General features: G+C 46.4%; 1 protein-coding gene across 10 annotated transcripts in view; it reads left to right on the forward strand.

Annotated features, from left to right (window-relative positions):
- The window catches only part of FRMPD3 (FERM and PDZ domain containing 3), a 124,399-nt gene that overhangs the window by 70,501 nt on the left and 30,892 nt on the right, over nt 1–23,006 (forward strand). For 6 of the 10 annotated variants that reach the window (XM_036924969.2, XM_057495322.1, XM_057495324.1 and 3 more), the window contains 5 exons: nt 2,248–2,293; nt 12,627–12,731; nt 16,940–17,047; nt 19,635–19,766; nt 21,127–21,246. In XM_036924969.2, coding sequence (XP_036780864.2) covers nt 2,248–2,293; nt 12,627–12,731; nt 16,940–17,047; nt 19,635–19,766; nt 21,127–21,246 — 511 coding nt within the window. Of the gene's footprint in view, nt 1–2,247; nt 2,294–12,626; nt 12,732–16,939; nt 17,048–19,634; nt 19,767–21,126; nt 21,334–23,006 lie in introns of those variants that run through there. The other 4 variants (XM_036924974.2, XM_036924973.2, XM_036924972.2 and 1 more) reach the window with 2 other exon arrangements.

Raw genomic sequence — 23,006 nt, forward strand, 5'->3', positions numbered from 1 at the left:
GTGAGCACATGGACTCTTCCCCTCCATTTCCTCTACACCCCCCCCACATAAACACACACTGTGCGTACCCCCACCAAGCAGACGTACACCACACGCACGTACCACCCTTGCATGGATTTATAGATAAAGAATGCGGGGATAGAGGTGAAGGCTCTAAATTCCATGGGTGATCTTCAGTTTGGAGGACCTTGGCTCTCTCCCTGCAAATGGAACCATGTGTTCTCTCATTCTCTAGCTCTCTGCTTGCATAGTCTGTTCCATCTCTGCCTCCATCTCCCTCAACCGCTTTTGGTTTGGAGTGTTTCCATCCCACTCATCTTTCTTGTTCTCCCAGGTCCCACCTGCCCCCAGAGCCCCTCTCTCCCCTTCAAAGGCAAATAGCACTCTGTAGGGAGCAGCAGTCTCTCACCAGCTCTGGAGGGATTTGGAAAGCTCCCTCCTGAAGTCCAGAGCAGATCTTCCCTGACATATTCCCCCTCCAGCTCAACATCTTGGAATGTGTCTGGTCCCTAAGGTCCTTTAGTTTGTTTCTTCGTCAAGTTCAGTTGTCAATTTTATTCCCCCACCCGCCACCACCAGACCAATATGGGGTGAGTCCTTTCAATGTCATCAGGACATGTTGGAGTTCTTTCAGCCTGGATCCCTCAGAAGTCTCTTGCTTTGCTTCTAATGGGTATATTTGCACCCTAGAACAAGGAAGCTGAATTTTGTGAGGGAGTCCAGAGCTCATCCAAGATCAAGACAGGGCTCACTAATTTGATAACTGCAGGCCCTAGTAGATCATTCATTCGTTCGTTCAGTGAATATTTATTATTGAGTATCTACTGTGCACCAGGCACTATTCCAGGCACTGAATATACAGCAGTGAATAAGACAGACAGAAATCCCTGCCCATTGGGGTTTACTAGTGGAAAGAGACACACGATAAATGATAAACACGATAACCAAGTAAGTGTACAGTATACAAGAAGTTGATGAATGTTATTCAAGGATAGAAAGTGAATTGGGATAAATAGAATCAGGAGAGCTGGGCTTAGGGTGTGGAGTGTAACTTTAAATAGCATGGCAGTGTTGGCCTCACTGAGAAAGTGACATCTGGAGAAAGACTTGAAGGAGGTGACGGTGTTGGGGAAAGAAGAGCCAGTGCAAAGGCCCTAAGGCAGGAGTGTGTCTGGTAAGTTTGGGGAACAGGGGAGAAGCCAGCATGTGGAGTGGGGTAAGGAAGTGGAGAGCTGTAGCCACTGGAAGGACTTTGGCTTTGTTCTACGCGAAATGGGGCGATGCGGCAGGGGCTGGGGCAGGCAAGTCACATAAGCCGACCTGGAATGCAACTCCTTCCTTCTCCCAGCAGCTTTCCAGACCCGGAAGCTGGTTCGTTCCTAGACTTTGCCTCATGAATATGGGAAATGTTCCAAGTCCTTGAGCACGGGGCCTTGGCCTGTCTTGAATACCCAGAGCCAAGGGCATCCATCTTGACTCTGCTTCTTGAATACCTTTGTTCCCAGAAACATTTGAAAAAGGTCAGCAAAGAGAGAGGAAGCTCCTTCAAGTCAAACTCTTTCCATTTCTTTCAGTTCTTTTAAAGGATCATGTATTCCTGGGAGACAATTTTTGTACCTCACAGCCTGTTTGATCATTGGCATAATTCTTGCCAGAAGAGTTTCAAATTCTTCATCCTTTTGAATATTTGCTATCTGGAGAGTCCTGGCTTCCGTCTGTTGCTCCCTGGCTCTCATTTTTTGGTCCTTCAGTTAAAACAAATCTGCTGAGCATGAGTCATGATAACCAAATGACCTCCTTTGGGTTTTTCCTTTGAATTTCTCCTCTTGCTTAAATATCAAATTGCCAATAATCATGGTACATGGTTCCCAGGACTCTGACTGTGTGCCCTTTGAGTTTCATAATTCAGGCCTTCAGTTTTCCTTGAGAATTTTCTAGTCTACAGATAAAATTGCTCCTAAGGTTTGGGGACTCCTACAAGAGAATGTGAGAAGAAATATAAAAAGAAGACCTGAAAAATGATAGCTCCAGAGATAATGGTGACACCATCTTCAGATGCCTGTGTGAACCTGTGAAGATGGTTTATGTCAGCCGCCATAACTGATGGGAGGCAAGGCAGCCATGCAGATACTCGGATTGCCCTCTGTCCTAATCCATATACCTGAATGCAGCCCAGGGGAAAATCTTGTCCTAGATGAATACCTAGTGCATGATACACTACTCTCCTGTTCCCTCTTCTCTCTGTAGGAGCGCTAAGGAATTCATCGTTCTTACAGTTCTGCACACTCATCAGGTGAGTGAGCCTCTTTGCCATCCATCCACCCTTCCTCCTACTGAGACAAGAGGATCCTATATTGGAAGACTACAGTGAAGGCGGGTGGGAGACTCGGACCCACATGTTGTGAGCCAAAGATCTAGGAGTGCACTTAAAACATAGTTCTGAACATCTTGTCGACTCTCGCGTTGAAGGCTTGAGGATTCTGAAGGGCTGTACAGGGCTGTGTTCTGCCCTGTCCCCTCTGCTTTATCCCACTGCCCCAGTTCCAGACATTTTCTGCCTCTTTTTTGCTGTTTCCCACCGAAATGTACCTGTCCCGTGTCCAACTCCCATAAAGTCATTGTGGATGGTGGGTGCTAGTCTTACTCATTCACTCATACAGGTATTTACTAAATGGCCTACAATACATGATGCCCAGCACTGTATATAATATAAAGTTGCTAGGGAGGTACAGTTGGACAAGCAGGTTCACCTCATCTCTGTCCTGGTGCAACAACTAACTGGCTGTGTGACCTTGGGTGAGTCAGTTCCCTTTTCTGAATCTGTTTCCTCATCTGTAAATTGAAGGGTTTACACTGGAACAGTGTTTGCCAAACTTACCTGATGATGATAATCACAGGACTATTTATTAAAAGTAAAAATCCCCAGGCCCCTCTCCTCAAGGGTTGGATTCAGAAGGCCCAGTGTCCATTACTAGGTTACATCCTCAGAGTGTTCTTAAATGCACAAACGCAGGTGCAAAACTTCCATGTGCAAAACTCAGAGCCCTCCTTCCTCCTCTGGCCTGGTGGTCTCTTCCCAGTGTTCCTAACACTCCCGTGCACCCCAGCACTGATGTCCCACTCCCATCCCATAGCCACAAGAGAGGTCACATCTTCTGGGGATGGGGGACATGATATCAGGGGAGGCTTCATGGAGGCGGATGCACCTGAGCTGAACCTTAAGGGATAGAGCAGGATTTTCCAGGCAGACATGGAAGAATTTTCCAGAGAGAGACAATGTTTTTGTGCAAAGCCAAGAACAGTGCACAGGTGCAAAGCATGGGCTTACACACACACACCTACATCTCCCTGGCAAACAGACTTTTCTCAATTGCAGTTCTCCTCTATCTCTGGGCAGGCAAGCCCCATCCTTCAGTGGGTGTTACCAATAGGCCTCTCCCTCCCCACCTTCCTGCACATGTGCAGTTGCCTAGTGGGCAGTGGGTAGTCAGTCCCCACACCCCAATCTCCTGTCATGAAAATGGCCACCAGGAGTCCCCTAAAAACATGCTGGTTGTGTGGTTATATTTTACCACTCTGATCAGAGACCCATCGTGGGTTACTCTGTTAGTCAGGTCTCTTCAAATGTTACCTCCTTGTAGAAGCCTTCCTTGACTACCCTTTCTAAGAAAGCATCCACCTGTCACTATCTCATGATACTGCTTAATATTTCCATCAGAGCTGAAGTATTGTGTTTTTTAAAGTTTTTATTTGGAAATAATTGTGGCTTCATAGGAAGTTACAAAACTAGTGCAGACATCTCTGTGTACCCTTGACCCAGTTTCTCCCAATGGTTACATCACTATAATACCAGTCAAAACCAGGGCATTGACATCAATACAGTGTGTGTGTATGGCTCAGTGTCCATCTGGCACATGTGTGGGTTTGTGTATCCACCAACACAGGCAAGATACTGAACAGTCCTGTCACTAAAAGGACCCCTCATGTTGCCCTTGTATAGCCACACCCACCTCCTCCCAACCCCAGATGCTGTCAACCACTAATCTGTTCTCCATTTTTATAATGTTATCATGTCAAGAAGATCACATAAATGAAATAACACAGCGTGTAACCTTTGGGGCTGGCTTCTTTCACACAGCATAATGTCCTTGAGTGCCATCTGAGTTGTTGCCTGTACCAGTAACTTCCTTGTTACGGCTGAGTTAGTAGTCCGCGGTAGTCCATGCTCTGGAGGAGCCGCAGGTTGTGTAGTCATCCACTCAATAAAAGACAGCTGGGTTGTTTCCAGTTTGGGGCTAGTATGAATGAAGCATGTAAACATTCATGTGCAGGTGTTTTGTGAGCACAAGTTTTCGTTTATCTAGGACATATGCCCACAGTGCTGTTGCTGGGTTATATATTGGGTATATGTTTAGTTTATTAAGAAACTGCCAGACTGTTTTCCAGAGTGGTTGTATCATTTTACATTCCCATGAAATATTACGTTCCTATATATTTGTTATCTGTCTTCCTCATTAGAATGTCAACACTGCGAGGGTAGAGGCTGGGTTTTGTTCACTGCTCTATCCCCAGGACTTGGCATCCACGTGGCATAGCATAGGCCCTCCGTAAATACTTGGAGAAGAAATGAAGGAAACCCCAGGTTCTAGCCATCACAGCAACCTCAACTAAACTCAACTCCAGTGGGCAGCATGAAGAGCCTAACACTCCCTCCATCCCTAAACAGTCATCCCAGTGCCCCCAACACTCCTTTGCTCCCTAGTTCCAATCCCATCCTATGGCCTCTTTGCTATGGCCAGGCTGCTTTCCTTCTCCTCCTTGTATATATATCTTAGTTGTTGCTGCCCTGAGGACTTCTGTCCTTGTACTAGTCCACATGTCTTTTAATACATGTCTGTTCCCCTTAAGACCTGGCTTGAGACTCGTGTCTTCCAAACACCTTTGCCTAACTGACCTCAATGACAGTTTCTAATTCATTCATTCATTTAACATTTATTGAATACTTACTATTCTAGGTGCCCTTCTAGGCTGGGAATATAGCACCACATGGGACACACATGGTTCCTACCTTCACAGAGCTTAAATTCTAGTTCTTGGGCCTTGTGTTTTCTAAACCCATGCAGCATGGAAGTGGGTTAGCACATGCACACAGGGGTGACAGGCAAAATTACTAACAACCTGTACAGTAGGGGTCATCCGATCAGAATGTAAGCCAGCCTTAGGTACTGGAGCAGTCTTGGAGGCTTCCTAACTGTGCCAGGCATTAATCCTTCAGTTGATCACTTGTAAAGAGGTCCCAGGGGAGAGGTCAGTGGCACCCAGGAAGCTGAGGGCAGTGGCTACTTACCAATCACTGTGAAAGAATCCCTCTGTTTTACAACAGGTATGGCCATACCAGTGTATCCCAACTGAATGTCAGCCTTGCATACATGTACAGTCAATCCTAATTATTATCAGATTCTATATTTGCAAATTCACCTAATCTCTAAAATTTATCTGTAGCCCTAAACTCAATACTCAAAGCGCCTTGCCACTCGTGGACATGTGCAGAGTATGAAAATTTTGAGTCTCCCAGTGCACATGTTTCCAGTTGAGGTCCAACTAGGCAACACTCTGCCTTCTCACTTCAGCTGTCACACAGGGAAGTCCAGAGGATGGAGACAGTAGCGGGCAGTGAAGTGGAGTGTAAGACGCTCCAGCTCTGGGGACAGTTGGATGGGGTTTCAGTCCCAACTCTGTAATCTGTTAGTGGGGTGGCCTCTGGCAAGTCACTTAGCACTTCAGAACCTCATTTTCTCCTGGTGAAATGAAGTAGACTCTACCAGGATGAGTTGTTTGTAGAATTTAAGATTATAATCTATGTGAGACACGTATTTCCCCCAGGAGCAACTGTTCAGTATTCATTAATTCTGTGGTGTTGGAGGTGACTTTCTAGAACATAACTACCGTGATTAACTAGAATCCACTGACAAAGAGAATTTTCTCTTTCAAGCTATAGTGAAAGCTTCTTGATGACCCCCCACCCCCAGCATATGTTCAGTGTTATAGCCCCTACATCACAGAACATAGTATACTGTGCCCATAGCAAGCACTTGGCATCTCACAGTTACATGGGGACTACTGCCTCTTACCAAGCTCTTGTTATGTTCAGGCTTGATTACCACTTCTTCCAGAAGACAATTTCCTGATAGGTCCACGATGTGGCCCAGGAAATTTTATTTTTAGTAAGAGTCACAGGTGATTCTGATGGTCAGTAAGATTTGGGAAACACTGAACCAGACCATCTCTATTGCTCCTTCCAGCCTCTGCATTCCGTGGCTGACAATGGTCTAATGCAGTGGTTCTCAACCCTAGCCATACATTAGAGCTACCTGAGAAGCTGTTAGAAATATTGATACTCAGGCTCTAGCCCTGACCAGTTGAATTAGAACCTCTGGGGATGGCGCCCAGGTATCTGTCTTTTGAAAAGGCTCCCCAAATGATTCTTTTGTAGCCAACATACCTATCAAGAACTATAGGTCTGATATGCAGTCTCTTTCAGATGACACTTCCCTTTTATTGGAGTAACTCTTACCATGGCAGACCGTTGGGGTTATTTTGGGGGTATCACAGGGGTCCTTTTCTAGAGCAGACCACTGGGGTTATTTGGGGGTATCATAGGGGCCCTTTCCTAGAGCCCTTCAAACCATACTGCACAGTTATTTATTAAGCCTATATATACTTAAGGGTGTTCCTTAATCTTTGAGTGACTATTCCCTGTGATTGACTGAATATATTAATCTTGGTATCATCCTTAGACGTTGGCACATAGTATGTCCTCGATAAATATTTTAAAATAAAGTACTTGGTTGTGACCTAAAATGGTCCTGATAAAGCAAGCAGTCTTCAAATGAAACAGTAATTTTCTGGTTCTGAAAACTTAGCCTGTACTCAACCTGAATCCCCTCTGCTTGGAGCCACTTGCACAGAAAAAAAGCCAAAATAATGGGAACCACTGCAGAAGAACTGGTTTTCCACAGAGCTTCTTGAGGTACAGTGCTTGGCAGATGGTACGTACTCAAACCATATTTGCTAAATTGATGAACTAATTCGTTATTAATCTTAGCAATCAACTGCTATCTTTTATTCTGTGCCAACTCTGTGCTTGGTGCTAGGGGGAGACATAGTCATATAAAATGTCATTTCTTTGACAGTCTGGTTGGGGAGATGAGTGATGGCAATGTAGATGAACAAGGAGTACTATAGACAGTCCAGGGAGGAGAATGGAGGAATTTGGGGAAGAGTTCAGGACCCAAGGTGGAATTTAGGCTGAGTTTTAGAGATGGCATCTAGCTGAGCAAAAGGGACCCTGGGGGCCCTGGGGATGGTGAAGAGATAGTATGAGGTGGGCACAGAAGTAGGAAGAACCCAGTGTGTCCAGGGAACTATAGGCAGAACCACTCAATGGGCCACAGATGGAGAATGAGGGCCATGTGTGGCTTGCACAGACCCTTGAAGACTGGGGAGAGGCCATGTTCACCTCTAGGCAGTCCTGAGTGCAGGAAGAATGGCCCCCTGGGTCCCTTATCAATGGTCTGGGGAAACCAGCAAGGCGATCCATGGTCCTAGGTTTCCACAGTGGTGGCTGTGGGAATTGCATATAAATAGGCTCAGGTGTCAGAGACAGTGAGCCAGCAGAAAGAAGCATCAGGAGGCCCTGAGAGCTTCAGGAACCTGGGCTCTGTCCTCTGAAAATCCCTTCAGAGTAATCAAAGTGGGCCCCTATCTTGCACTAAAATGTTTAGCCATATACCTGACTTTGGCCAAGATGCAGGTGAACACAACTCTAGAATCTGTACTAATAAAGCCACCAAATTAAAAAATGGTCAAAGAATCACCAGCTGCTGGATTCAGTCCCAAGGGAGAGACAGACTATCTCTTCTATTGCTTATTCCACTGAGCTATTGGCTTCATATTTGCTTCAAGGGGCTTGTGTTGGCCCCGGAGGTACTTAGCAATTCTAGTCCAGTGTTTCAAACCAAAATTCATTTTAGCCAGCAAGGGTGCCTGTTGCAAAATAAGACTTAGAGCTGCTTACAGTCAGTGAAGAGTTCAGATGTTGCAGCAGATTAGTCTATGCTTAATGGGTTAGAGCATTTCAATTCCTGGGCCCTACCCTCCCAGAGATTCTGACTTTTTAAGCCTGGTGCGGGCCTAGAATTCTGTGTTTTAACAAGCACTCCCCAGTGATTCTTATCAACAGGGAAGTTTTAGAAACAGTGCATGAGTGCATGTTGATGAGCTAGTGCAGGAGTCTGCAAACTTTTTCTCTAAAGCACTATTTGGTAAATATTTTAAGCTCTGTAAGCTATACGTGACACTGCAAAGCAACCATAGATAATACATAACTGAAGATCATGGCTGTGTTCCAATAAAGCTTTATTTACAAAAACAGGTGGTAAGCAGGATTTGGCCCATGCAGGCCTGTAGTCTGCTGACCCCTAAATTGTGTTCATTACTCCTCCTTGGTACCACATTCTTATTTAACCAGGGCCTTCCCAATTCTCAGTATTTTAATTCACATGAGTGGCCCTAGTACTAAGAAGTTCAGGCCCCATAGCAGAGCTTTAAAGACGCTTTGGTACTGAACAGCGTTTGGGAGCCCTTTGTCTCACACTGCAAGGCAGGCGTCACCTGCATCAAAGCCTAAGGCTAGACGTGACTCTGTGACATGTAGCAAAGAGTGATGTCAGTGAGTGAGTCCCCATTAGCAGTCCAGGCTGAAGACAAGAATAGGATAGAATCTTAGCGACCAATGGGACAGGGGTCAAAGAGTAATGAGGTACAAACAAGCTATTTTAGTCCCTGAAAATATTGGCAATTCCACTTTCTCCTTCATAGTTTTGCTTCTATAAATATCAGAATCTTTTGTTTGTAATGGTATCTCTAGCACAGGATCTAATCTTGGACCGTTGGTAGGGATAGCAAGGAGGCTGCCACTCCCTATAGGTGAAAACATAAAAGGATACTAGTTGGGGTTCTTCATATGTTCAAATCCATTTGAACCAGAACCAGTGGAAGATCAGGAGTACGCTTCCAGCTTCAGCCTGCTGTGGGGCACAATCACCAATTTAAGACTCAAGAAGTCTGGGTTCTAGGTTCAGCTTTGGTACCAAATTATTCTGATACTCGGAGTAAATCATATCCTCTTCCTGGGCCTCTGTTTCACATGTAAAAATGAAGGGTAGACTGCATGGCCCATTCAGGTCTCTAGAAATGCCTCATGTCATACTGTGCATGGGGGCCTCAAATGACAGATGATCACAGAGAAAGAAGAGAGTGACTGTCAGGTAGAATGAAGATTTCACCTGTCTCAGGTCTGTGGCACCTCAGATGGAAATTTGGACCACTGTGGGGATGGAGTCAAGCCTGAATGTAGCTATAGATCTTTCTGTCCTGCCCTTTCATTTTGCTCCTGCTGCAGCCTGCAGCCCCTGCCCACGATCTGTGCACCAAGTTATGCAATACACAAAGGCATTTCTACTCCCATGAACAATCAATACTGTAATCACTTTTTGCAACGATCTCCAACCCTGGATTTTGTTGTGCTATGTCATCTGCTGCCAACAAACTGTCCCCATGGCACAGGATGAGACATCTATAGTTCCTATAACTCAGTGGTTCCCAATCTTAGCTGCATTTGGAAATCATCAGAAGCTTAAGGAAATACTGATACCTGGGTCCCATCCCCAGAAATTCAATGAAATTGGTCTGGGGTGGGACCTGGGTACTGGAATCTTTAAGAGTAACTCCAGTGTTTCTGCCATGCAGCCAGGACCGACACCTGCTGCCTGAAGTTCTGCTAGACTCGGGTTAAGCAGGTGGCTTTCTGCCATCTGCTTTCGTTTGGGGAATGAGATTGCTGGCTATGGAAGAGAACACAGCTGGGACAGGGGCCCAAGACCTGATGAGGACGTTTGTTTCTGCTGTGGCCTGATCTTAGGGCCCTGCCCTCCTGTGGCTGATCTAGTAAATGAATCTCAACTGCAGCGTTAATGGCAGAAAACAGCTTAATGCATTGCCTTCCCAGCTGGCAGAGACCTTCAGGTCCTTAACACAAAGGAATTCTTGATTGTCAGACTCGCATGCTCCACGGGAAGATGGGTGAGGGTGGTGGCTTGAAGGAGTTCTAAACCTGATTTTGGTGAGGCAGTGTCCAAGTCTTTCTCATCTCAGTAAATGGCAATTCCCTTCTTCCTCTCTTGACTCCTCTCTTTTTCTCACCTCCCACATCCAATCCTTCAACATACCGTCTTGGTTCTATCTTCAGAATATACCCAGAATTCACTCACTTCTCATCGTCTCCATTATTACCATCCTAGCCCCAGGCTCTATCATAGTTTAACTGTATTACTGCAGTAGACTCTGAACTGGGCTCCCTGCTTTGGCCGTCACCCTCCTTCACTTTTTTTTTTTTTGAGAGGACATCTCTCATATTTATTGATCATATGGTTGTTAACAACAATAAAATTCTGTATAGGGGACTCAATGCACAATCATTAATCAACCCCAAGCCTAATTCTCAACAGTCTCCAATCTTCTAAAGCATAACAAACAAGTTCTTACATGGTGAACAAGTTCTTACATAGTGAATAAGTTCTTACATGGTGAACAGTGCAAGGGCAGTCATATCACAGAAACTTTTGGTTTTGATCATGCATCATGAACTATAAACAATCAGGTCAAATATGATTATTCATTTGATTTTTATACTTGATTTATATGTGAATCCCACATTTCTCCCTTATTATTATTATTATTTTTATTTTTAATAAAATGCTGAAGTGGTAGGTAGATGCAAGATAAAGGTAGAAAACATAGTTTAGTGCTGTAAGAGGGCAAATGTAGATGATCAGGTCTGTGCCTGTAGACTAAGTGTTAATCCGAGCTAGACAAGGGCAACAAAACATCCATGGATGCAGAAGATTTCTCTCAAAACAGCGGGGGGGTGAGGTTCTAAGCCTCACCTCTGTTGATCCCCAATTTCTCACCTGATGGCCCCCCTACGACTGTGCCTGTCTTAGGTTGTTCCTCCCTTGCCCATCTCTGGCTAACCAGTCATCTTCCGGGGCCATACAGGGAAATGTAAAGTTGGTAAGTGAGAGAAAAGCAATATTGTTTGAAAAAGTTAGCTTTTCTTTGCAGATTTATGCCCTGTGGCTTCTATGCCCAGCATTCGTCTTGAGGTATCTTTACCACTTGGAAGAATTATCATCCTCCTTCACTTTTTTCCACCAAGCAGCCAGAGACATCCTTTTAAAATGCAAGTCATACCTTGTCTGTTCAACATTCCCCAGTGGAGTACAATTCAAAGTTTACAAGACCCTATGTGACCCAGCCCCCAGCTTTGAACATGACCACTCGAACTCCTCCTCAAACTCTCTGTTCTGGCCATATTGGGCTTCTTTACTGTTCCTCATGCACTCGATCTTATCCCACCTCAGAGCCTCTTGTTCTTTCTGCCTGGGAGGCTCTTTCTCCAGATACCATCATGGCTGTCTCTCTCACTTCCTTCAGGCCTCTGCTTAAATGCCACCTCCTCAGAGAGGTCTTCCCTGATCATCCTAAGATAATGCCCCTATCATTCCCAACCTTGCTCACTCGTTCTCTTGCGTCCCCTTACCCTATTCAATTTGTCTTCCTAGTCCTCATTTGCTACCTAAAATATACTTGTTTATTATCTGTCTGTCCCTGCTAGAATGTGCACTCCTTGAAGCCAGGGAGTGTCATCTGTCTTGTTCACTGCCAAGTCCCTCATCACCTAGAACAATGCCTGGCACATAGTGGGCCCTCCCTGAATTTGTCATATGAATGAACAAATGCCCCTGAAGACATGAGGGTGTCCCTCACCAGGACTCCTGCATTTCTTCAAATTCAAGGAGCACCCAGGAAAGACTTAGTTGCCAGCATTTGGTAATCATGCATCCTGCTGAATTTGTAGGGGAGTTTTCAAGAACTAGAGAGCCTAACTAATTCTCTGGGCATTTCTTATAGAACTGGAGGAACAAAGTAGGGAGCCCAGGACTGTCCTAGGAAGCTAGGACACCTGGGTGAAATCCCCAGTGTCTCTGTTCCCAAGTAGTGTAGAAACTGTGGGTAAATCATTTTGGAGTGCTAGGCCTCCTTTCTCCCACACATAAAATAATATTTTCTATGAGCCTCCTTCCTAGGGGTGGGGCATATCTGTGAGATGAATAAGATAATTTCCATAAATCCTTTGAGATGATCATATTCAGATATAATGAAAACCACTGTTTAGGTTTATCTCACATTAAGAAAACCAAATATATAAAAATTCAGTGTATGATATTACTAACAAATTTTTGCAGACTCCCCTAGACCTAAAGCATTAGTAATGGGATTCAATTTACCCAAATTCGATTCATGCCCAGCTTTTTCAGAATACACCGATCATGCAAGGAAGTGCTTAGCACATTGCCTTGCACCTAGTAGGGAATCAATATTTATTGACTTACTGGTCAGTAAGGCAAAGTGTACCTGAACTGAGACATCTTAACTCTGACGTGGCTAAGGTCAGGTTTTTACCCAGGGATGGAGAACTCACCAGCCCTCTGTTCTTTTTCCAGTCCCCCAAATCTGCCTTCATCAGCGCTGCAAAGAAGGCCAAGCTGAGATCCAATCCTGTGAAGGTCCGATTTTCTGAGCAGGTGGCAGTTGGAAAAACAGACGCAGTAAGTGCAGCTTCAGCTCCCTCTCCTCTGTCCGGGGCCAGAATCGGCCTGGCCAGCGACATCTCCCTCTGGAGCCCTTGCTCATCTGCTGCTCTGCAGAATGCATGGCTTTCAGAAGGAGTTGGACGAGGAGGACCTCAGGGCGCTGGGTGGGTGGTGAGTGAAGAGTGTGTGGCATCCAGAGAAACCCAGTGCGTCACGGGGAGAAGGAATATGTATCAGTTCACTTGGGCTCCTCGTGGTGCTCAGAGAAATTTCTGTCCCTAGCATAGTATCTTACACTCAGAAAAAGCACTCCATGAACATCTTTTGACTACTTGATAGAAGCAGGAAGGAAGTAGTGGTTTTCTGAAGATTAGAGAAAGCGGCTGGTGAAGCAGCTCTCTTCACATTGAAGTGGTCCTCCAGCTGCACGTCTCCACTGGAGAAGACTGTGCAGTGATGGATGAAGCAGCCCAGGGGAATCATACAGACTCACATTATGTCAGAACACTTTTATTAGGCACCTGCTGTGTTCCCAGCACCACAAGGGATGCAAAATAAACACCTGGTCCCTGCTACTGGATACCTCTTAATGATGTTGGGGGTGGGGGCACAAGTGGTTCAGATTGAGACAATGTAGAATCCCCCGCTGGGTGGATGGTTTTGAGGAGCAGGTGATGCTTGATAGTCCATGACATGTAGCCACCAATTTGTGGGGGTAGGGGGTCATGGCCAGCCTGCAGTCTTTCTCCCTGTTCTGTGGTGTCTTGCTGATGAGTTTCAGCCCTGGACAAGTTCACTATGGATTCAGTGTAACCAAAGAAATGACAGTAGAACATTCTTGGGGTGAAGGGTTATACCCAACTTTATTTCCATGGTGACAGGTCAATCACTAAAATCCCACCCACTCAGAGTGAGTCTGCATGCAGCAAGCTGGTTTCTGCCTCTGGGCCTCTGTTCTCGGTGCTGCCACCACTCCAGCCTCTGCTTTGCTCTCCTGCAGCCTTGCAGCCATGCCACTGTATCACCCAGAGCACTGGGCCGAGCTCTTTATATGGAGTCAATAACAACGTATTTCCCATACATGTGTAGCGAGCTAGCCAACCAGGTCCAGGTGAGAATCCTGGCCACAGGAACCTTCAATTTATCCACATGTAGGTTTACATGAGCTGAGCTGTCTGCTCCAGATAAGTAAATGAGAAGAGGCGAGTGGACTGCAGAACCATGTGTGTTAAGCAGTCATGGATTATGGCCAGAGTCCCACAGGAATCTGCAGAAGTTGGTGACAAACCAGTGGGGATGGGAGCGGGGTGGGGTGGGGCCAGCTGAAGCTAACAGGTACTTGTGTGCTTTTGCAGGCTGCTGGTGGCTGGTCTCTTAAGAGGCCCATAGCATGTTTGCATTGAGGTACAGCTGCAGTTGAGAGAAGCTAGCAAGCCCAGCCTGAGTGGGGAAATCAGCAGGGTGCCAGGAGCTTCTGTAGTTATTTGAGGCAGAGCCACCCAGAAGAAGGGATAGAGAAGACAGGTGTCTTCCATCTCCATTTCCCTGACTCTAATCCCCAAACTCAGCCCAGGCTCTCCATCCCTGTTCGAGAAAGGCTGAGAAGTCCAGGGGACTACAGGTTCCCACTGGGTAAGCCACTGGAGCAATTGGTAGTTGGGATCCATGTCGGTCCTGGCAGAAGAGGTTGAAGAGAAGTGGGGTTTGGTGAGCAGAGAGGAAAGGGACCAGGATGGAGTCCCTGCAGATTATGGTGACGCAGATCCTGAGGTCTGAGTCACTAAGCAGACGTTTGTGTCCTGAGCCCTGGAAAACCCAGAGGAAATGTGACTTGAATTTGGGAAGTACAGATACAACTTATCCCATCTCAGCATTACAGACTAATCATCCAAGGCCAGGCCACCCAGGGAAGACCTCCCTCCCTTCCACCCCTCCCCTTCCCCTCCTGTTTCAACTCTCCTATCCCTCCCCCACTCCCCTTCCTCTGTCATGACTCTCCACTCCACATGTCTCAGGTAGCCACAGGCAGAGTCAGGCCTTCACTCCAGACCAATCAACGCAAGTGCCCTGGAATAGCTAGGACCCACCCAGGGTTACTTGTGTCACTCCTGGAGAGAACACCAGCCATGGTGTGAGGCTCTTGTCTGGGAGAGACAGACATCGATCTTCCCACTCAAGCTGTGCTCAGAAAACTACCTGATATCACAACACCCCCGCCCCCGACTACCACCCTCACCACCAGTGTGGACCATCACAGCCTCACCATTGGTTGGGACCTGGGAAGTCCAGGCCCAGGTGAGTCCGGGCTGTCCTATAATCCCTTTCCTTTTGTGTTCCAGGGCTTCATTAAGCAGCCAGAGCAAAAATAAATCCTGTGGGCGTTCTTTGCCAGCTCTATTTTTAAGCAAAATCAATTAAGTAATTATCTGAGTCCAACCCAGTGTGCTAAATAAAACCTGCTACCACTGAGCATCATCAGCCCGGGGATCTGGGGCCTCTGGGCTTGGCAGGAGTAAGGTGTCTTGGGATCAGGTACACAACCGGGCAATCACAGTTTTCCAACTTTATATCCCATCACTTCCCAACATGGCTTGACTCCTGGCTCCCTACCACCACCAACCACACCCTGACCCAGGATGACTTGCTTGTTAATGTTTTCATGCCCTCCACGACTGTCTCTAGATCTGGACTGTTCTCTTCTGGCCTCCGTCATAGTCCACACCCACAATCTCCTTCCAAGTCAAAATCTAATTCACCTCACTTACAAAACCTTAACTATCTTATACCTGTCATTTTGTTTTGGTTTTAGAATTGTTCTCTACATTTCTGTGGGTGTGCCAGGTCACTACAAGAGGATTAAGACCAAAACAGGAGCCTCTAATTGTGCCTGGCCTTCATGGGGCTTAGCGTAGCACTGGGCATATAGTTGAGGCTCAGTGAATATCCCTGAATTAAGGGATCTGGCCATCTTGTACAGCTTTTCAGTTACTGCAGAACTGATGAGGTTGGCCCAAGAAAATGGTTGGATTCTTTGATGAGTCTAATCATTCAGGTGAGCACATATGAAGCACCTACTGCTCATACATTTGGCAGCCATTTATTGAACACCAACTGTGTGCCAGGAACTCTACTCAATGTCAGAACTGCAAAGATTGAACAAGATATGGTCATTGTGTTCTGAGTTCACCATTTCATTGTAAAAGATGAACATTCTTCAAAAATACAATAGCACCAAGACAGGTGTTTATAAATTGCTGTAAGAACACATGGGAACACCAGGTCCAAGTACCTCATGAGACTGGATGAGGCTTTACAGAATTCATATTTATGCTAGGTTTTGAAGGATGAGTAAGAGTTTACCAAGGAGGGAAAGAGGAAGGCAGAGGGAACAGCCCTTATTTAACAAATATTTAGTGGGACTTAACATGTACCACTCTATAAATAAACACCTGGGCTAGGAAAACTTTTGCTAAGGAATGATCAGGTGTTCAAAAATGGGCTTTGCCAGCAGATCTCAATCAGGGTCAGTACTGCTCCCTCTCTGAGAGCATTTAGAAATGTCTGAGGGTGTTTTGGGTCATCCCAGCAGTTTGGTGTGCTGTTAGCATTTAGTGTCTCAGGGTCAGAGATGCTAAGTGTCCTTTAGGGAGTGAGGCAGTCCCTGAATAAATTATCAAAGGTATGGGGGCATGAAAGGGAAGCATGGGTACCTGGATTGGCAAGACATGACTGGAGAAGTAGGCAGGGCCAGGTCGGAAAGGATCTAGAATGCCACGAGGGAGGAGGAATGGTGGAACAAAGGCATAGATGTGGACGTCATCTCGATGTGTGAAGGGCCTCGTACAAAGGGGGATGTCAGGAGGTAAGAGCAGGGGAGAGAGGTGGGCTCCTAAGGAAGCCTTCCATCAGCCCTGCAGTGTGAGGCAGTCTCCGTGAGCCAGGCACTGCTCTAAGTTGTACAGCTTTGAGCCACAGTAGAATGTGGGTATGCTGTGACATCCAGTGAAGGGTGAACTTTTTTATATGGCTTAATGTGTTCTTGGAGGATTTGGTTCTGGTAACTGCATGTAACGTTGTTCTCCATCTGCTCTTTCCTGTCTCTTTGTCCTTCCATACCTTCGGCTGCCTGTCTCCTCTACTCCTTTCCCTTTCTGTACCCCTCCTCTGGCTTCCCTCCTGCTTCTAAATGAGCCCCTCCTTGTCCTTTACCTGCCTGTTCACAGAAAATGATGAAGAAAGAAGCTCTTCTCCTCATTCCCAACGTTTTGAAGGTTTTCTTAGAAAATGGGCAAATCAAGTCGTTCACATTTGATGGCCGGACCACTGTCAAGGTACATACAGAGTCTCCCCTCTGGCGGCAGCCTTGCCCTCTCTGGAGCACACACAGCTGAGCTCCTTGGAGTCTACACGGAGCTGTTTGCTGCTGGAGCAATTGTGGCCTTTGAGCTCCTGCTGCTGTGAGCCCCAGGCTGCAAAAAAATACCCAGTCTTCAAATGAAGTTGGTAGGGGAAATCTGTGCCCAACTGTGTGCTAGTGATTGTAAAAGTGGTGTGTGCAGACACGTGCATACGCATGCACATGCACCCACATGTACTTGTAAACTGCCTTGTGTCCATGTTCCTTCTTCTAGACTTTCAGGTCCTAAGGAGTGTGAAGATCATTAAACCATTTATAAGGCAAAAGTGATTTATATTGCTACAATAACACCTACATAAGTTTACTCACAGAAATCAACAAACACAATCTCTTGGGAGATTAGCTTAGCCATGCCTTGCTTTTTAAATAACAGCTAGATCTTAAGCACTGAACCAAGATTTGAAACGTCCAGCAACAGTCCCTTTGGCTGTGCCTTTCACAGGAAGAGCAATTACTGGGCTATGATTCTTAACTGCTCAGCCAGGTGTCTACAAGTTGTGATCCTGAGGAGGCAATGATACGATTAACCCCCAAGTTCAGCTCTGCTCTGGGACCAAACTATCTGCTCCTGCTCTTGCCTTCTCCAGAAGGAATGTTGCCATGCAATCAATGCTGCTGACTGGCAGCTACAGCACCTGCCCAGTAAACCCACGTTGGCCCGCAGGTGCACCCATGCTGAGGTACCCACGCGGGGGCCCAAACAACTCTATAAATAAAGAAACCCCTGGGCCAGGAAACTTGCCCTAAGAACAATTATCAGGTGTTCAGAATTGGCTTTGCCAATGGTTCCTAGCCAGGGTGGGCACTGCCCCCTCCCACATGGCTTTTGGGAATATCTGATGGTATTTTGGGTCATCCCAACTGTTTGGCATGCTACTGACATTTAGCTCTTGGTCAGAGATATTATGTGTCTGCAGGGAGTGGGACAGTCCCTGAATCATGAAGAATCATCCTATCCAAAGTGCTGGTAGCACTCAATGTGCAAAACACTGGGACTAACACATTTTGATCAAAATGAAAGGCCTGGGTGGGTCCCCCAGGGGACCTAGGACCAAAATATGCTGCTTAGGGTGCCCTGGGATGGTCTCTTGGCTGTTGACAGTCTCAGTCTGTCGGAGGAGCATTAAAATGGAACTGGGCCACCCAGAGGTATCCTAAAGCCCCTCTTCCCAGTGTAGACCTCTCTCTGTCAGAAGCCGCCTGGCGTCAGTATGTCCATTGTAGATCTGTCTCTGCAGCATTTTCTCTCTTCCCCCTCGGAGGCTTTTTTCTCCAAGTGTTCTCCCACCTCAGTGTCACTTCCTCTATTGCTTCTAGGTAGCCCCAGCCTTCCAGGGTAGCAGTGTCTCTGTCCTGTGGCACCCTGACTTCAGAGAGGGTACACTGGCTTTTATTCATTGGAACTTGGACAGGCTGCCAAGCCACTTGTCCCAGAGAGGTACCTGGGTGAATTGACAGGCTGGCACAAGGGCTGTTACACTTGTAACACCAGTTGGCAATCACCGGCTTGGCTGTCCACAATTTCAGTGCAGCTGAACTGCAAAGAAAACCTCATTTGTCCCTGCCAGAACTCCAGCAACACTAGCGCCTCTGTGACTACTTGAATAATACAAAGCGATACTTCCAAGTACCCAGCAGTTTCCAGCCTAACATTTCAATGGCTAAGCACCTTTTAATGTTCACTGAGGGGCTCATTGGGCAACCCTGGCTGTAAGGGCACTTCGTGTTCCCAAGCCTTCTTCCTGGCCTTCGGAGAATGAGCAATGCTGTGTCTAAGAACACATGCAGGGGAGCCTCATATATGCCGAAGTCACAGCAAATAGATGGCAGAGGTCTCAAAACTGACATCTGGGCAGCTCCCAAGGATATGTTTCCAGACACCCTAATATTAAAAGTAGGGCAGCAGAGCAGACGGAGCCCAGAAGTAGTGAGCTTTATGACTGTACACAAGACATGTGACATAGTTCCTCTGCGTAGACACATTTTTCAAGTTGCTAAATTGATCATCTCTAAAAGACAGCTTTGATTTAAAAAAATGAACATTTTGCCAGTAACTCAAGTCATTCAATTTAGAGTATGAATCCAGAAATAGTCTACTTTTAATCATGTAATTGTGGCTTTTGCTTTTGTTAATCTAAGACAAGAGCTGACAGACAAACCACAGTGCACACTCTGACTTAGGGGAGAAGGTGAGGGAAGAGCCAGTATACTGTAGGACTGGCCAGGCCAAGTTCAGAAACTCCGCCCTCTACCCCCTGCCCCTGTGGTGTTCTCCAGGGCCCAGGCCTTTAAACAGCACTCACAGGTCACTGTCCTCATCCTGGAGTACAGTGTGGGGGCCACCATGAAGGCCGGTGTCTCTGTCTGGCCCACGTTCCCAGTCTCAAGCCTCTCCCCAGGGCTGTCTTTCTTGGTGTTCTCTCTCCGTCTCCCATGTTTGGTGCTTAGCGTAGCTGAGAGCTGGAATGGATCTCCCTCTGAAGGCCCTTTCTCTTCCCCAGGATGTTATGGTGACATTACAGGACCGTCTTTCCCTGAGGTACATTGAGCACTTTGCTCTTGTCCTTGAGTATGCTGGACCAGAGCAGAACCACAAGTTCCTGCTTCTCCAAGACAAGCAGCCCCTGGCTTATGTAAGTAACTTCTTTGCCCTGGCTTGAGAGTCTTGTGTGTGGCCTCTGCTAGAGAAGTGGACTCCAGGTACTTTCTCTCCAGAAAATTCATAATGATTTGCTCAGCCAGCTCCCACAAGTCATAGTTCTCAGTTGGGGTCTGTGCTGCCCACCTCTACAGGGCTTTTGGCAATGTCCCTTGTGACCTAAAAAGGGCACGAAGATTGTTAGTCTTGACCTCTAGTGGGAAAAGTGTGGGGTGTGATTCACTGTGTGCCTCCTGGGATGCTGAGTTGAAGAGCAGTGTCAGCTCTCCTGTGCCCCAGAAGCCCTGCCTACTAGACTTTTCTGCCTCTGAGAGGAAACTCAGACTTCAGATGAAGGCTGTAATATGGAAGGGTCAGGAAGTGGAGTCTTATGAGACCAGTGAGGCTAGGACAAGTGTGGGCTGGGAATGGGCTGAGTGGAGCCAAAAATGGGCAGCGTGTCACCCACATCAACTTCCGAGATAGAATAGAAGACAGTGTCCCTTTGCCATTTGTTAAAAGTCTGGGGGAATCCAAGAATCCTGGACAATATTTCACCAACAGTGAAACACCAGGAAGAGCCAGAGAGGCAACCACGGCCAAGCAGTATTCCCAGAGATGGAGGGTAGGAGTTGGAGAGGGATGGATGGAAAGAAATGCCTACATGGAAGTGAAATAAAAACCAAAATGAGACACAAAAAAATGAAAGGATTTTAGAAAGAAAAATTCTTCAGGCTTAGCTCTCAGCCAAATGCAATCCAGAGATTCAAGGTTTCCACCTCTGAAGGGAGGGTTGTGGGTGTCCTACTTGGAGGAAGGCCTAAGTTCCCCCAAGAGGCCTTTTGAATCCAATTGGTCTCATGTTCCAAATGGATTTTAAACTTTTTTATTACAAAAAAACTCAAATGTGCATAAAAGTGGAAGGAATTGTATAATGAATCCTCACTACCCATGCCAACTTTATTAGTTACTGATACATAGCCAACTTGTTTCATCTATACCTCCAAATGGGAGTGTAAATCTTTGATCTGGCTTCTTATCGACAGTGTATTCTGCTTGAGGCTGAGCCCCTCTGCAAGGTAAAGTCATTAGCCCCACAACAAGAAACAAGTCAGAGGAGTTCCCAGGAGCCCTCTCTTTCTACCTAGTATCATGGGCCTTAGACCCAGTCATTGATAAAGGCCATGTCCTAGCTAAGTGATTCAAAAATTCTAGTCACTTCGGGTCAGAAAGGTGTGAAAGATCTGGCTCCTTATCACTTTCCTCTAAGGGTGATTGGAACTGGCCAGGTAAGAGACAAAGTGGTAAACCGCACCCTAGCTCTTTTCCTCTCGCTTCTCATCCCCGGGATTCAGGTGGTGCAGCGGACACACTATCAAGGAATGAAATGCCTCTTCCGAATAAGCTTCTTTCCCAAAGACCCTGTGGAGCTGCTGCGTCGAGATCCTGCTGCTTTTGAGTACCTGTACATCCAGGTAGAGTCTGATTGGGGACACACAGACAGACAGACCAATGGACAAACAAGCAGGCAGGCTGTTCTGCCATCACAATGAAGTCACTATGTAAGTTTTTCCAACCTCCAGGTAGCTCTGAAGGCCCTTTCCTTTTGTGCTACCATTGTAGTCCATGGCCAAGTTGGTTGGCCTGGTGACCTGAGCTGCCTGTGGCTCTGAGTCCTTCCTCTTTGTCTAGATAGATCTCATCAGTTTTCAGAAGCAAGCAACACCAGTAACTCTGACACCATCACAGGATCCCAAGGTTTAACAAGCTCATTTGGATAACAGGCGGTCCCAACTCCTGATGCCTTGTTTCAGGAAGAAGATGGTCCCTAATTCAGTTCATCCAGAAACATTTGCTAAGCACCTTGGGCCAGGCCTACACAAGGTGCTGGCCATCTAGGTGAACAAAATCTGTCCCAGCTCACTAGAGCTCATAGACAGATATGTACACACATAAATATAAGGCAGTGTGACAGGCACTATGATGATGGCAGGGGGCAATGTTAGTAGGGGCACCCAGGAAGTAGTTTTCCAACTCTCCATGGGAAGGGGATAGTGAAGGCTTCACAGAGGAAGTGATATGTGCATGCTCAACCTTGAAAGATGAGCGAATGTCTGCTGTGTGCAGAGATGGAGGGGAGGAAGCACTTTCTATACAAAAGGACTTGTCTCTACAAAGTCTTGGTAGCATGAAACACTACAGTAAGATGAGAGAACTGTGGGTAATTTATTATGGTGGGAGTGCAGGATGTCAAATAAGGAACAATAGGAAATTAAACAGGAGAGACAGGAAACAGGTGGTGAAGGGCTTGCTTGACAGGTCATGGCTAGCATAGGCTTTAAAATGATTTAGGCCAGGGAGTGGTTCTCAAAGTGTTTCCCTGGACCAGCAGCAGCAGCATCAAGCCAGAACTTAACAATGCAAACTCTTGAGCCCCAGCCTAGTCCTACTAGAAACTCCAGAGGTGGGGCCCAGCAATCTGTGTTTTAATAAGCCCTCTAGGGGATTCTGATGCCCGAAGGAGTTTGAGAACCACCGCGTTAGGGCAGTGGAGTCTTAACCCTAGCCACGTATTAGAATTATCTGGGAAGCTTTGAGAAAAACTGTTCTGTACCACTGAAGACCAAACCAATCTAAATCTATGAGAATGGGGTCCAAACATTGCTTTTTCTAAATCACACAGGTGATTCAAACACATACAGCCAAGATAAAGAAATCCTGCTGTAGGGTTGGGGCACACAAATGTAGAAAGGAGAATAGCCTGGTCAGATGAATGATTTTGGAAGATCTCACAGTGCCCAGGAAGCACAGCAGCCATGGAGCTATTGCAGTTGTCCAGAGGAGAGGTGACAGAACCAGGGCAGTGATGGATGGGGAGGGGCGATTCCAGAAATTTCAAAGGTAGAACCAATGGGTTTTGACTCTGAGTATGTGGTAGACGTGGTATCATTCCCTGAGTTAAGGAATACAGGTGGTGGAAGGGGTTGAAAGAAAAGATGAGATTATTTGGGGCTATGTTGAATTTTAGGTGCTTGATGAGAGGGAAAAAAACCTGAATTCATTTCTGATGGTGTTTCTGATGGTAACACCTGGGGAGGTGCTAAACAGCCTCAGGTTCCTTTACCAGTGCTCAAGGGGGCACTGAACTGTGGTTCCTCTATGAATTTCTTTGAATTGTATAAATTTAGTTCTCATTTTGTTTGCCCTAAATTTCTTCATTCAAGCTTCCAGGGAT

The sequence above is a fragment of the Manis pentadactyla genome, chromosome X (genome assembly GCF_030020395.1).
Source record: "Manis pentadactyla isolate mManPen7 chromosome X, mManPen7.hap1, whole genome shotgun sequence".
Classification (NCBI taxonomy): Eukaryota; Metazoa; Chordata; class Mammalia; order Pholidota; family Manidae; genus Manis; species Manis pentadactyla.